Source organism: Montipora foliosa, chromosome 3 (assembly GCF_036669935.1).
Source record: "Montipora foliosa isolate CH-2021 chromosome 3, ASM3666993v2, whole genome shotgun sequence".
Classification (NCBI taxonomy): Eukaryota; Metazoa; Cnidaria; class Anthozoa; order Scleractinia; family Acroporidae; genus Montipora; species Montipora foliosa.
In genome coordinates, this window is record NC_090871.1 from 57,736,135 (window position 1) to 57,752,329 (window position 16,195).

The following is a 16,195-nucleotide window of genomic DNA, read 5'->3' on the forward strand; positions in this document are numbered from 1 at the left end:
GGTGCTCCTGGAATTCGGCTGGGACAATCAGTATGTGACACTCGAAGGCATGTCGTGAGTGACGGTGGTTCTGCGTTCATCGATGTGCAGGCCGGGAATGAAGGGTCACACAATGCTGATTTAGCACTCGGACAACAGTCACTTGCGAATAGGCATTACGAACCAGGTACCTCCGCTGGAAGTGATGTCATTGTGGACAATTGTAGTTTGCCTCCTCCATTCTCCGTATCGGCCTCCAGTGTTTCTTCTACCAGAGTTGTCTCCTCTACCACAAGTGGGCCTCTTGTTATCAGTGCAAGTGACAATACACCGAGTCTTGTTAATAACACAAGTGCAAATTCAGTTTTTCCCGCAACCACACCTGGTGATGGTAATTCAGAGACTAGCCTTGCGCCAAGTTCTGGTAATGTCGATGAAGACAACTCCAGAGGAGCTTTGTTAAACAGAGACAATGGAACAAACTGTATCGAGCCGGTCGACGATTCTCTTCTTGCTTTAGAACGACGTGCGGCAGATGCCTCTGCTCTAATTCAACGGGTGCTTAGGGAAAGAGAAGAACGGGAACAGTTTGGAAGAGAAATAGAGAGAAAGGAACGAATGATTAGGGAAAGACGAGAGAGAGAGAGGAGGGAGAGAGAGGAAAGAGAGATGCAGGAAGCCGAGCGATGGCCGCAGCAGCAGGAGGCTGTTACTGCCCGCTCCCCGTGGCTCTGCGAACATTACCAGCGACATTGTCGAGTTCGGTTCCCTTGTTGTACACAATTCTATCCTTGTCATCGATGCCATAATAGCTCAAGAAATTGTGAAAATGAAGAGGCCAAGGCATGTCATGCGACACACCTCAAGTGTTCTTTTTGCCAGCATGAACAAGAGGTAAGCTGTTTTCTATGTTGCAGGCAGGGAGCTTTCAAGTTTGCATGAGATTGAGCTTTCAGGCGTGTTTGAGGGAGGGAGGGAGGGAGGGGAACTTTGAAGCTCGCTGCGAGCGGGAGCTCGAACTAATTGAAAAAAAAAGTGAAACACTTAGCCTACATAAACACGACTCAATTGCGGCTTCTTGGTAGAGCATTGCAGAGGTCATGGGTTTAAATCTCGTTGAAGCCACATGAATTTGCATTGCTCAGTATATCCAGCTGAATTTTTTGGTATCGTAGTCGCATATCGGGCGATTAAACCTCAATTTGGTAGGTCTTTTGTTCGATTTCTGCTAGCAAAGTCCAAGCGAAAGACAATGCAACCATATTAAGTAGCCATTGCAAAAGGATTCAAGAGCGATTTCATAAAGTTATTCCTAGAAACTTGATGGTATTAATCTAAATAAGGCAGTTTAGATAAACTCCTAAAATATACATTATTTCTGAAGCAATCTTAATTCTTTGTGGCCCAATGGGAAACTACATGACATTTCCTTTGAAGTAAAATTGGCTATGTTCTTAGGTTTTGTCCTTTTGGTATATTCGGATAAAAAATGCCATGCCCTTTGCTTTGCTTTGCAACAATCATTGGAAGATGTTTTCACATTCTCTTTTTTTTTTCCGGAAGATTGATGAAAACAGTGGAGTTTGCGGCAAATGCAGTGCAAAGATGGCTGCCTATTTTTGCTCTATATGTAAACACTTTACAAACGTGGACAAGAATCCTTATCACTGTGAAAAATGTGGAATCTGCCGGTGAGTTAGCCAGAAAACTAATGGAATTCTTTATCTGCAGAATGTGTTTAAATAGGAAGATTAGGGATTTTAATATCCACGACGTGGTCGTCATCGACAAGACAGCAAAACAACAACATCATTGGTTAAACGGGGAAAAATAATCGTGCTGCACTTGAAAGTTATGAAAAACAAATCATGATAATGTCAAATTGAGCCGTAAAATGTTTATGTAGTAGAAAACAATCATTTTTATTGGCTAATCATGTTAGTTACCATGACGAAACCTATATGAAAGAAAAAAGTAATATCTCCACTGCGCGCGGTGAAGACATGGTTTTTTTTAGTAAAAAGGAAAATCCTAGTATTTCATCAGTACATATATAATAGTCATATTTTTCTTGTGACGCAGAATCCATGCCGACAAGTCTTTCCACTGTGAAGTTTGCAATGTATGTTTGGATAAACGACTTGAGGGGAACCACAAATGCCGTCCCGATTCCGGTCACGATGAATGCTGCATCTGCTTGGAGGTTTGCTCGAATTTCAGGAATTAACTTTTTGTGACCTACTCCATGTCTCTTTTTGCTAAGCACCAAAGAGGTGTTGTTTTTTTGATAGCCCATTACCGAGTTGCTGTTTGCGTCTGTTTGATAGGAAATCTTGATACACAACAATACAGATGAACAGTAGTCGAACATGTTCCTGCCGTTCAACTGATTTTCACATGACTGCTCTCGCTCCAAGACTAGCTTTGAAACAGGGGCAAACAGCAGTTTTGTCTTAGGCTAACCAAAAGAACAGTTGTTATCTGGCTAATCGCAAAAGGTGCAGGCGCAAGGATTATGTGCAGGCGGCGCCAAGCGCCTGGAAAAAGCGCAATAGCAAATCACTGTTTGTTTAGTGTTATCCTCTGATTTTTGTGGCAGTGTACTTTATAAGTCCACTACACACGATGTCATCGGGTGGTAAGAGTGAGTGAATGAGTGAGTGTAAGTCTATGGTGGCAAATAGGCCCGTAGCGCGTGCATAAGTCACGAAAATGAACAGGTCTGTTGGAAGCGCGCTTCAATTGCAACAAATGCGCCCCAAAATTTGCAAGAATTTGTGACGCTGAGTAATATAATAAAGCAGCTTCTATTTCCAAAACGATGAAATGACCTGTTGATAAAGAACGTCGCCTAGAGGAGAGCGAACTTTTGACTTTGCAGAAACAATGGTCAACCTCAAGAGTTGAAGGGAACGTGATCAACATGTCAGCCTCGATTCCCTTTTGTTTTCGTCAGTCTTTCTGGGTTAAGCATTTTACTGGGAAGCACATGTCTTCGAAGGGGGCTATTTACCTAAGACATCTACCATGGCACTATAATGATTTACAATACCAAAACAATATCGTGTACTATTAGGGCTGCATATTACGCAAAGACAACTTGAATCTCCTGGAAAACAAAACGCAGCTGAGTTGACAGTTATGGAATTGAGCACTTTGTCAAGTTACTGCCCTACCACACTACGAGATCATTTTCTCAGCCATCCAGTGGTAGTCTTGATTTTCCAAAATAACGAGCGGGCTTGTAAATGCACGCTAGGGCACGAGTGCGCTTGAAGTCATCGTTCAATTTTGAATTATTTCTATGCTTTTTGCGCTCGTTCTTTTGTAGGATGCATTCAGTGGCTGTCAAATATTGCCATGTTCTCACAAGGTGCATCGGGAGTGTGCCATAGCAATGATCCAAAATGGCATGTAAGTACAAATTTCTTTATCTTATACAGTTCTTGCTTTGTTTTTAACAGTGGTTCTTTGTCTTGATTATATTGAAGGAGCAACTACCGGGGTGCTTGCTTTTTTCCCAAATGCAACTGTTTATGTTTAAGTTGTGTTATGTAAAACCAGATGAGGACTCAGACTTTTCAGTTGTCATTTTGCAAGCAACTACTTGTTTTTTTTTTTAATACACATTGTTACGCCCACAAATAACTTGTTCCCCACAGACCGTATTCATGACTGGCGACCAAAAATAAGTCCTTTCTCCTTGTGCTATCTCAACCAACCTCGTTAGCATGTTTTGGCGCCTAGTGAGTCCACAACAAATTCAGACCACAGTGATGACGAATGTGGTTGTCGATAAAAGAACAGACAATGCTGAACCATGTTCGATTTGTTTTTACCACGATATTCAACGTAAAAGAAAATGTTCATTTTAGAGTGTGACCAGGATCGTGACCGTGATAAAGAAAGAGGAAGCGTTGTCAATAACTTTCTCGCAATTTGATTGGTTAATTTCCCAGAAATGTGCGTTGGTTATTTGGTTATTTACCATGGGTAATGCAGCTTGGCTAGACAGTGTGTAAGCGCGGTTTTTCAATTTTTATACATTTGTCGGTAAATTCCGTGTTGACTATTAAACATGGAAAAAAATTCCTGCTTCTTAGCTCAGCTGTACACACCACTGCAAATGTTAAAATCTTCGAACAGATGTAACTGTAAAAGTATATCCTGTGGTTAAAACTTTGAAAAAAATTGTGCGAGTGTAAGATCCCTTTAAAGCATAGCCATTCAGAAATACTTTCAACCGTATCGGAAAGGATTTAGAGGGGTATGGATGAGACACGAATAACAAGTTTCCTTTGGCTTTTTCCCTCATGAAATAGTTTTTTTTAAATTTCTCCTTATATTTTACTGGTTTGCTTTGCAGTCGCACTTGTCCAGTTTGTCGACACCCACTGTACTCAGCACCAAGTGAATGAATGACACGCGGAAAGATTATTCGGTGACTTGCATCGATATCTGGGCACGTACATGTAGGTAGCACGCAATACATAACGCCGCAGTTCAACAGGCAAAATGGACTCGGGTGATTTAGTCAACGCTAAAAATTACATGACTCGTTTTGTCTTGAAAAAGATCCTGCAGTTAATTTTCAAACGTTTGATCCAATGCCTCAGCATTAGTAGCTTAAATGATTAATTGTTCGTGACGTCCACATTGTTGTTTAGGTTTAGGATGCAAGTTAAGATTGCAAACGATAATTATTGATTTTTCTTTGCTAAATTGTTCTGTATTTACTCCCTTTCTTTGCGATCTAATCCCAAAGGAAAGAAAAAGTAACCAAAAAAAAAATAGCTGTTTGGATTTTAAGAGGAAAAAATGCGAGGCGCGTTTAGGGTGGGACACTTCTGAGAGCACTGGCCATTCGGGCGAGTGACCCTCAAAATGCACTCGCCTAAAAGGCCCCCCAACCCCCTTCCAATCTCTCTAACCAATTTAGTCATCTTTTAATGGCCAACTTGCCATTTCGTAGAAAACTTCCTGGTCCTTGTATTCACGGACAGCTTTTGGGGCTTTTTCTTTCTTTTTCTCGTCGACAACTTTAGAAACTCCGGAAATATATTTCCACATTTTGGCCGCGATCAGTTTAGTTCATTTTTGAAGTTACCGGGAGAAGACGCATTAATCAGTGCTGGCAAAGTACGGGAAAACAACTCGCTTGCAACGTCGTTGAGCACGTTGCAGACCGAGGATTATTACTTCAATGAACAATTCTATTTAAAGACCTTAAATCCCAAGAAAACACATTGGAGACACGTACTTTATAATTTTTTTTTTTTATTGACGAGTCTTCGTGATATCCCTGCAGTTTGCGAGTAAACGTGTCCGTGCTTCTCAGGAGGGCCTTGAGGCGCCATGTTTACCTGGTCACCGATGGCTCGATAGTGGCCAGCAGTATCACTTACCAAGAAGCCATATTTCATACAATTTTTCTATGTACGAAGCCCAATTTTGCCTTTTAGCGCTAATTTATTAGACAGTTTGGAATATAAAACTTTGTAAAATAGAAATGGTAAGTTTTTGTTGAGGGATTTTCTTGGTAAAATGGAATGTAAAAAGCAGTGTTTATTTTGCAATTTAAAGAATTTCTTGGCGACGAAAATCGTACTCGCCAAACGGGCGGGTGATCGATGATTGCGCTCGTCCGACACTTTAGAGACTCGCCTGGGCGAGCGGGCGAGTGCCAATGTCCAACCCTGACGTTTTTGGATGAAATGAATAAAATTTTGCCGACCTCTTGTTGCAATTAATGGCGGTGCCGAAGAATGCTTTTTTTAAAATCATTGTCCCGAACTTGCATGGAGCAAAATCGGTGTGAACGGTGCAAAAGTTTCGACAAAATTGAAGATTTATTGTCGGGTTTTCATGCCTACGTATAGAGCGGTTTTCAATTGAGTGTCGACAGTAATTAGCGAATTACTTTGGCTTATGATTAGTTCATTCAGTGATTGGTTCAAAGTTTTCGCGCCACTTTTTCAACCAATCAGAAGTGAAACCAAAACCGATCGTAGCTTGCGCGTGTACATTTTCCCGCGCTTTGTGTCGGCTACGTGTAATTACTTCGAGTTTTCATTGGTTTACTTGATTGTCGTCGTCCTTTTTGATTGGCCAAAGTAATTACTTACACGTGCTGACAAATTACATTGCATTTTCATAGAACCTCTGAACCTTACAATTATAACTTGAGAGGTTCGAGCTATGACTTCCAATTACTGCTACCTAAAACGAATTTTCTTAAACGTTCTTTCTCTTGTCGAGGTGCAATGGCTTGAACCGACTGTCACATCAAATACCTGAGATAAGGGATCTTGCAAGCTTTAAACGTGCGATATCCTAGGACACATTTTACATCGCTAGGGCACATTTTTACATGGCTTGTTTCGTATTATTATATAGTAAGCTATGATTGTTACTAATCATTACTATTGTTTAAATTTCCTTGACATTAAATAATTTTGAGCGCAAAGTTATACCTAGTTCATTAGTCGTTTTAACATTTATATCTTGTAATTCTTGTTATTTTAGCATTTATATCTTGTACCTCTTACACGGCATGCCTGAAAACCAGCTTGCTGAGCCATTTACCGTGTTTTAAATAAAGTTGATTGATTGATTGATTGACTTTGGTTTTGGTTTTACGATACTCGATTGAAACCTTAGATTTAGCCATTTCACGTCGAAAAATGCCCCGACTGTAAAAGGCACGTTCAGGGCGAGCAGAGCCTTTGTTTTTGTTCATTAAACCCACCCTTTTCTCGTTTCAGTCCTTGACCCTTTTTTTCCTTTTCTTTTCTTTTTTTTTTTTTTTTTTGGGTGGGGGGGGGGGGAGGTCGAGATTTTCCTGTGCTTGCGTAAGAATCCTTTGCCTGATAGACAGACTTGTCAGAAAAGGCAGCCCAAGTAGGATTCGAACTCGGTGATCCATTTCATATATCATTTCATCGTTAATAGACAGGCAGAATATTTATTAGACAATTGTGTGCGTGACCGGAAACGAGATTTTTGTGTTTCCGTTGCACGCAATGCAATACCTGGTTATCGTATGATTCAGTAACACATCTTATCAGGCTAATTACATAATTTTACAATTCTTTAAATATTTTAAATACCATCGTAGAAACTTGCAAAGCATCTATTTTCTGGTTCTGATTGGAATCAACACCTTAAACAACAGTTTTAAATGTGAACAACCATTCTTCGATTGCACTTAACCATATGGTTGGGTCACGGAATGTGGACTTCAAACTTTGGACTTTAGACTTCGGAATTGACCTGGACATTGACTTAGATATTGTAACATTAGGAAAAAAACATTTAAATACTGTGAACTTTAAAGTACCTTGGTCCCAGAGGTTTTTCGTGAGTCGCGATAGAGCCGCAAAGCGGTGAGAAGAGAAAAACCTCTGGTTACCTTGGACTTGAATCTCACTTCCATGCATACGCCAGGGTCAGAATCTTACTCTCAGGTTCGGATTGGTTGATATTTTTACGAACACGTTAATCAGTTTGATTGGGTCGTTTGATTGGTAATACCGAGGGGACGTGTGATTGCTAAGTTGCCATTGGTCTCTTTTGAAATTATCAATTTGATGCGTTTGACAGCTGGCGTCTGCATGAAAGTGAGATTCAAGTCTAAGGTAATCATTGGTTTTTCTTTTCTCGCCGCTTCGCGACTCGTCTTCGCTGCTTCGAGGCTCTCTCACGGCTCAAGAAAAACCTCCGGGACCAGGGTAACTTTAAAGGAAATCGGCCAAAAAATCCTTAGAACAAAGTGTAGGCTACCCGTAGCCTCTTGTTTTTATTGCAGTAAGTGAAGTGTCTGCACTTTTTTATAAGTTTGATTGTTCAAAGAAGTGTTTTAGATAAGTATTAACATGATTTAAGAGCGGTGGCTCTTAACTACCAAGCAGTTGCTATGGACCCCTATAAATAGTAATTTCTCGACTTCCTTTCTCTACAGTTATCCTTTTTTGCCAAGTGAGTTCTGTTTAACATTTCTTTATCTGGTTCGACTCAACCATATTTGGTAAATCACGTGACCAATAATTTTTTAACGCAACAGGAACAGAACAAAATCTGTAGCATGGATTTTAAAAATTATTATTTCTTTTTAAAAATAACGTCATAAAGCCCTTCTTTGATACGCTCTTCAAAATATCAGTTCCATTTTTAGTCCAAATAGAAATTCCATGCTACGGTTTACGAAAAATGATGGGACGGTTTCGCTGAAACACACGGCAGAGAACTGGGACTATTTGCGTATGCACCTTCCGATTGAAGTGATGTCAGATTGCCATTGAAAAAGTTCAAAGAACCATCCATGCAACCTTTTTGTAGGGCTCTTGACTTACAAGCTTCCCTAGCAACCACTGTCTTTCTGTAGTTAAGGGCCCCCCCCCCCCCCCCCCCTCTCAACATGTAAGAGTAATATTGAAAATTCAGTTGTATTTTATGATTGTACCGCAACCTGATTTAATTTTTATCGTGTTTAAATAAAGGATTGACTGATTGATTGATTGAGCTCATTTTCGTGACACAAAAACTGTAATGGCATTCAGACAGCTGTTGATCGCACACTGAAATATTAGCAAGTGGCAAATGTGGCATGCGTCGATGAGCCCGTACATTTTTGTAAAATTCTCCCAGTTTCGCTTCCTCTGCCGTTACGTCATTACAACTTGACGAAATCAGTGCTTATTTTGTCCTTGGGAACTTTTCTGTGTACCAGGATTTCCAGGTGAAGTTACATATATATACAGCTGTTTATGTACTGTACTTTTAATATTCAGCTTTTTTTTTAGGATTTTGAAAACCATCACTTGTTCTATTTCTGGAAGCTTGTCTATCGCAGCCAGAAAAAAATGCAACATGTTTTATTAGTAGCTTTTTTTGTAGTTTTGTCATCGGAAATTCCAAATATTCCTAAAGTTTTTCTAGGTTTGTCTACAGGGACAACGCTGTCATTTGTTAACTGAATTATGCGAAGAGAAACGCGAGGTTGTTGCGGCGGATGAAAATTGAAACGCGAAGGCAACAAATATGTGCCTTTTCTAAAATGTTGAAATTTGGGAGAGAAAGAAACTAAAATATTTTGTTCGAGTCACAATGACTCAGCAAAGAAGGAGAGAACGTTGTAACTGACGTGGTACTGTGGGAAAGGGACAAGAACCACCCCTTCCCCCAGCGTTGTACCTAGACGATTACACTCGATATTTCAACTGATATGTGCCAACCAGTTCTACCGCTCCCCACCAATCCCCACCCGTCCCGATTCCGGTCACGATGAATGCTGCATCTGCTTGGAGGTTTGCTCGAATTTCAGGAATTAACTTTTTGTGACCTACTCCATGTCTCTTTTTGCTAAGCACCAAAGAGTTATTGTTGTTTTTTTGATAGCCCATTACCGAGTTGCTGTTTGCGTCTGTTTGATAGGAAATCTTGATACACAACAATACAGATGAACAGTAGTCGAACGTGGTCCTGCCGTTCAACTGATTTTCACATGACTGCTCTCGCTCCAAGACTAGCTTTGAAACAGGGGCAAACAGCAGTTTTGTCTTAGGCTAACCAAAAGAACAGTTGTTATCTGGCTAATCGCAAAAGGTGCAGGCGCAAGTTTAATGTGCAGGCGGCGCCAAGCGCCTGGAAAAAGCGCAATAGCAAATCACTGTTTGTTTAGTGTTATCCTCTGATTTTTGTGGCAGTGTACTTTATAAGTGCACTACACACGATGTCATCGGGTGGTAAGAGTGAGTGAATGAGTAAGTGTAAGTCTATGGTGGCAAATAGGCCCGTAGCGCGTGCATAAGTCACCAAAATGAACAGGTCTGTTGGAAGCGCGCTTCAATTGCAACAAATGCGCCCCAACCTCTTGTTGCAATTAATGGCGGTGCCGAAGAATGCTTTTTTTAAAATCATTGTCCCGAACTTGCATGGAGCAAAATCGGTGTGAACGGTGCAAAAGTTTGGACAAAATTGAAAATTTATTGTCGGGTGTTCATGCCTACGTATAGAGCGGTTTTCAATTGAGTGTCGACAGTAATTAGCGAATTACTTTGGCTTATGATTAGTTCATTCAGTGATTGGTTCAAAGTTCTCGCGCCACTTTTTCAACCAATCAGAAGTGAAACCAAAACCGATCGTAGCTTGCGCGTGTACATTTTCCCGCGCTTTGTGTCGGCTACGTGTAATTACTTCGAGTTTTCATTGGTTTACTTGATTGTCGTCGTCCTTTTTGATTGGCCAAAGTAATTACTTACACGTGCTGACAAATTACATTGCATTTTCATAGAACCTCAGAACCTTACAATTATAACTTGAGGGGTTCGAACTATGACTTCCAATTACCGCTACCTAAAACGAATTTTCTTAAACGTTCTTTCTCTTGTCGAGGTGCAATGGCTTGAACCGACTGTCACATCAAATACCTGAGATAAGGGATCTTGCAAGCTTTAAACGTGCGATATCCTAGGACACATTTTACATCGCTAGGGCACATTTTTACATGGCTTGTTTCGTATTATTATATAGTAAGTTATGATTGTTACTAATCATTATTATTGTTTAAATTTCCTTGACATTAAATAATTTTGAGCGCAAAGTTATACCTAGTTCATTAGTCGTTTTAACATTTATATCTTGTAATTCTTGTTATTTTAGCATTTATATCTTGTAACTCTTACACGGCATGCCAGAAAACCAGCTTGCTGAGCCATTTACCGTGTTTTAAATAAAGTTGATTGATTGATTGATTGATTGACTTTGGTTTTGGTTTTGGTTTTACGATACTCGATTGAAACCTCAGATTTAGCCATTTCACGTCGAAAAATGCCCCGACTGTAAAAGGCACGTTCAGGGCGAGCAGAGCCTTTGTTTTTGTTCATTAAACCCACCCTTTTCTCGTTTCAGTCCTTGACCCTTTTTTTTTTCTTTTTTTTTTTGTTTTTTTTTTTTGTGGGGGGGGGGGGGGGGTCGAGATTTTCCTGCGCTTGCGTAAGAATCCTTTTCCTGATACACAGACTTGTCAGAAAAAGGCAGCCCAAGTAGGATTCGAACTCGGTCATCCATTTCATATATCATTTCATCGTTAATAGACAGGCAGAATATATATTAGACAATTGTGTGCGTGACCGGAAACGAGATTTTTGTGTTTCCGTTGCACGCCTTGCAATACCTGGTTATCGTATGATTCAGTAACACATCTTATCAGGCTAATTACATAATTTTACAATTCTTTAAATATTTTAAATACCATCGTAGAAACTTGCAAAGCATCTATTTTCTGGTTCTGATTGGAATCAACACCTTAAACAACAGTTTTAAATGTGAACAACCATTCTTCGATTGCACTTAACCATATGGTTGGGTCACGGAATTTGGACTTCAAACTTTGGACTTAAGACTTCGGAATTGACCTGGACATTGACTTAGATATTGTAACATTAGGAAAAAAAAACATTTAAATACTGTGAACTTTAAAGTACCTTGGTCCCAGAGGTTTTTCGTGAGTCGCGATAGAGCCGCAAACCGGTGAGAAGAGAAAAACCTCTGGTTACCTTGGACTTGAATCTCACTTCAATGCATACGCCAGGGTCAGGATCTTACTCTCAGGTTCGGATTGGTTGATATTTTTACGAACACGTTAATCAGTTTGATTGGGTCGTTTGATTGGTAATACTGAGGGGCCGTGTGATTGCTAAGTTGCCATTGGTCTCTTTTGAAATTATCAATTTGATGCGTTTGACAGCTGGCGTCTGCATGAAAGTGAGATTCAAGTCTAAGGTAATCATTGGTTTTTCTTTTCTCGCCGCTTCGCGACTCGTCTTCGCCGCTTCGGGACTCTCACGGCTCAAGAAAAACCTCCGGGACCAGGGTAACTTTAAAGGAAATCGGCCAAAAAATCCTTAGAACAAAGTGTAGGCTACCCGTAGCCTCTTGTTTTTAATGCAGTAAGTGAAGTGTCTGCACTTTTTTATAAGTTTGATTGTTCAAAGAAGTGTTTTAGATAAGTATTAACATGATTTAAGAGCGGTGGCTCTTAACTACCAAGCAGTTGCTATGGACCCCTATAAATAGTAATTTCTCGACTTCCTTTCTCTACAGTTATCCTTTTTTGCCAAGTGAGTTCTGTTTAACATTTCTTTATCTGGTTCGACTCAACCATATTTGGTAAATCACGTGACCAATAATTTTTTAACGCAACAGGAACAGAACAAAATCTGTAGCATGGATTTTAAAAATTATTATTTCTTTTTAAAAATAACGTCATAAAGCCCTTCTTTGATACGCTCTTCAAAATATCAGTTCCATTTTTAGTCCAAATAGAAATTCCATGCTACGGTTTACGAAAAATGATGGGACGGTTTCGCTGAAACACACGGCAGAGAACTGGGACTATTTGCGTATGCACCTTCCGATTGAAGTGATGTCAGATTGCCATTGAAAAAGTTCAAAGAACCATCCATGCAACCTTTTTGTAGGGCTCTTGACTTACAAGCTTCCCTAGCAACCACTGTCTTTCTGTAGTTAAGAGCCACCCCCCCCCCCCCCTCTCAACATGTAAGAGTAATATTGAAAATTCAGTTGTATTTTATGATTGTACCGCAACCTGATTTAATTTTTATCGTGTTTAAATAAAGGATTGACTGATTGATTGATTGAGCTCATTTTCGTGACACAAAAACTGTAATGGCATTCAGACAGCTGTTGATCGCACACTGAAATATTAGCAAGTGGCAAATGTGGCATGCGTCGATGAGCCCGTACATTTTTGTAAAATTCTCCCAGTTTCGCTTCCTCTGCCGTTACGTCATTACAACTTGACGAAATCAGTGCTTATTTTGTCCTTGGGAACTTTTCTGTGTACCAGGATTTCCAGGTGAAGTTACATATATATACAGCTGTTTATGTACTGTACTTTTAATATTCAGCTTTTTTTTTAGGATTTTGAAAACCATCACTTGTTCTATTTCTGGAAGCTTGTCTATCGCAGCCAGAAAAAAATGCAACATGTTTTATTAGTAGCTTTTTTTGTATTTTGTCATCGGAAATTCCAAATATTCCTAAAGTTTTTCTAGGTTTGTCTACAGGGACAACGCTGTCATTTGTTAACTGAATTATGCGAAGAGAAACGCGAGGTTGTTGCGGCGGATGAAAATTGAAACGCGAAGGCAACAAATATGTGCCTTTTCTAAAATGTTGAAATTTGGGAGAGAAAGAAACTAAAATATTTTGTTCGAGTCACAATGACTCAGCAAAGAAGGAGAGAACGTTGTAACTGACGTGGTACTGTGGGAAAGGGACAAGAACCACCCCTTCCCCCAGCGTTGTACCTAGACGATTACACTCGATATTGATATGTGCCAACCACTTCCACCGCTCCCCACCAATCCCCAGACCCACTATCCTCTCCCCCACTATCCTCTCCATTGTCAACCTCAACCTCTCAACCATTTATGTCCCTTGATGTAGCATTTATATCAGGAGCTTGAGCCGTTATAAAATGAGAAGAGAGAAACTTATGCATAATTCATCGACGACGCCTGAACTGATCAGGAATTTGTCTTATAAAATGAACCAGAACATTTCCTGTGATGATTTACCTAAATGGGAAGTTGCTCCTTTGGAAAAAAGATAAAAAAAAAAAAAAAGAAAAGTAGTCAAATAAGCCAGTACAAATAAGTTACCCACTTTTGCAAGCTTTGGAGAAGTATACACTGCTTATTTTTCCAGATTAACAAGTACGATGATAATGGGATCGTTTTTCCTCACACGTATTTACAAGTATTTGGCGAATTAATTTTGAAACTTAAGACCATCGTTTTAATATACAGAAAGTGTGGATGTAGATTTATTTAGTAACCCTTCCAGGCGACTGGTATGTCGGCTGATAGTGTCCGCTGCTGAACATTTGGCCAAGAAGCGAAGCTTCGAGGGCAAATGTGAAATTTTGAGGACATTCTCTCATCCAAGGACATTGTCAGCCAACATACCAGCAAGCCAGGAAAGGGGTTTATTTTATAGCCCTTGCTCGAAAAAAGCTATTGTTGATGTGATGGCGAATACTCGCGATTAACAATTATTCCATGAGCGCGGGTTGGATATGAGATGGTAAATAGCCCACGAGGAGCGTAGCGCCGAGTTGGCTATAACCAGTCTCATATCGGACAAGCGCGAATGGAATAATTGTTTACTTAAATTCCTTAAACTCCAAAAGTTAGGAAGTACGAAATACGAGCGAAAAAGCGAGAAAGTCCGAGCGAAATCGAAAAAACTTGATGAAGATGCGATGTTGTGTAAGACCTTGTGGTTGGACAGACGCAGGCTCATCACAAAAATATTTCTTGCCTTTTCGCCTACTTCTAAACGTCGGAATCCAAACTTTCCACAAAAAGTTTTTTTTTTTTTTTGCTTTATTCAGAGAGAAATTTCACTGTCTGGCGAAAAAAAAAGCTTAGCAACGCTTAGCGCAAGCAATTGCCATACAAGGTCAAACTAGGGTATATGAGCTGATAACCGAGATTGAGTGAACCAATCAGAGCACGAGAAATGCATTAACCGAGGTTGAGAATTGGATGTGATTGGACGAAAACTTGACAAGCTGTCATGTGAAATAAACTCTCTCAAAGCGAACTTTTAGCTTACTGGTTCGTGTTTTGACGTTGCATTGTTCAAAACTTGACAAAAAAAGAGTGCGTTGGTCTCAGGAAAAAAATATCAAGTAATTTCAATTGTCATTGCAACGGCTAAAAAAAGAAACTAAGAATGTTTAAAGCAATAATAATATAATAATAATAATAATAATAATAATAATAATAATAATAATAATAATAATAATAATAATAATAATAATAATAATAATAATAATACCGTATTTATTGGATTAAGCGCCCAGGGCGCTTATTTAATTTTTGGACTTTCAGGGTGGGCGCTCATTCGAGGTGGGCGCTTATTCGAGGCTGGGCGCTTATTAAATTTTCACCATTTTCAGTAAGTAAAAAGTTATTTTGTAACAAAACATGACAAAATATTAAAGCACCTAAATTGTAACTGTCCATTGTTCGGTTTACGTATGCCCAGGACTAACAACTCATTGTTCGGTCTTCGCATAAGTTTCTTTAGCTATCATAATTCTCAATCAACTTCAATGTCATCGTCGCTGAGCTCAATAAGTGAACTTTCTGGTGCTGCCTCCTCGACATCCGCAAATGGGTCAGTCGTGCGAGATGCTGTTAGGGCTTGATGGATGGATGTCAGGCAATCTTGTCCTTGGAGGTGGGCGCTTATTCGAGGCTGGGCGCTTATTAACTTTTTCTATCTTCAGGATGGGCGCTTATTCGAGATTGGGCGCTTAATCGAATAAATACGGTAATAAACATATTTTACTTGGGTAAACCCGTCAGACAAATCTGTTATGAGTCTGGAGCACTTGAAGGATCCACTTTCATTAAACTTGGCCTGTTGCTAAAGTTGAACGAGAACGGTTGGTTTATTTTACAGTTAGTAAACATAGTGTATTAATTCTCTATTTTATAAAATGACTCAGTTTGCATAGGACTAAATCTGAAAGTCGTCTCGAAACTTTCTTCACCTTCGTTGACAGCACATATTGCTGACTATTTTGTGCTCTCCAGATATAGGCCTAGTTAGCAACTATTCACCGAAGGGGAGGTGGCTAGTGATGGATATTTAGCAAGCCGTGAAGCGGCGAGGTAAATATCCAGCATTAGTATAAATACACAGGTGATTATACAAAATCGCGCCCTCTCATTGGCTCGCTATCTTGGATTATCAGCCGATAATCACCTCGACGGACAAAATGGCTGCCAGTAGTCGTTTTGCCACTCTAAGTGAGGATGATTTTCGCGTTGAAATGTTTCTTTTTTTCTCTTTTTTGAAATAATCACCTGTGTATTTATACTAAAACAATTATTCGCCTCAGGCTCAGTGATCATCGGTGAATATTCACCTCGACCTCGTCTCGGTGAATATGCACCGATAATCACTTCGCTTTCGGCGAATAATTGTTAATTAGTATACTAAAACAGTGGATAGCGTTGAACTCGCGCGCTGATTGGCTCGTCAAACTCCGGATATCAAGTGCTATTTACCTCCGAGCAACTCAGGAAAATATGGCGTCCCGATTTGCATCCCTGACAAGTGAAGAAAAAATCCAAATTACTTTTTTGTGGTGTATATTATCTCACTGTTGTAGTAT

At 39.8% G+C, this 16,195-nt stretch overlaps 1 protein-coding gene across 5 annotated transcripts in view; it reads left to right on the forward strand.

The window, feature by feature from the left end:
- LOC137997753 (uncharacterized) overlaps window positions 1-7,247 on the forward strand; it is an 81,543-nt gene extending 74,296 nt beyond the window's left edge. For 4 of the 5 annotated variants that reach the window (XM_068843967.1, XM_068843966.1, XM_068843965.1 and 1 more), the window contains 5 exons: window positions 1-873; window positions 1,543-1,670; window positions 2,062-2,182; window positions 3,311-3,393; window positions 4,346-7,246. The exon at window positions 1-873 is cut by the window's left edge and continues 1,571 nt beyond it. In XM_068843967.1, coding sequence (XP_068700068.1) covers window positions 1-873; window positions 1,543-1,670; window positions 2,062-2,182; window positions 3,311-3,393; window positions 4,346-4,397 — 1,257 coding nt within the window. In that variant the 3' untranslated portion in view covers window positions 4,398-7,246. Of the gene's footprint in view, window positions 874-1,542; window positions 1,671-2,061; window positions 2,183-3,310; window positions 3,394-4,345 lie in introns of all 5 variants that reach the window. The other variant, XM_068843969.1, reaches the window with a different exon arrangement.
- Window positions 7,248-16,195: the final 8,948 nt, after the last annotated feature.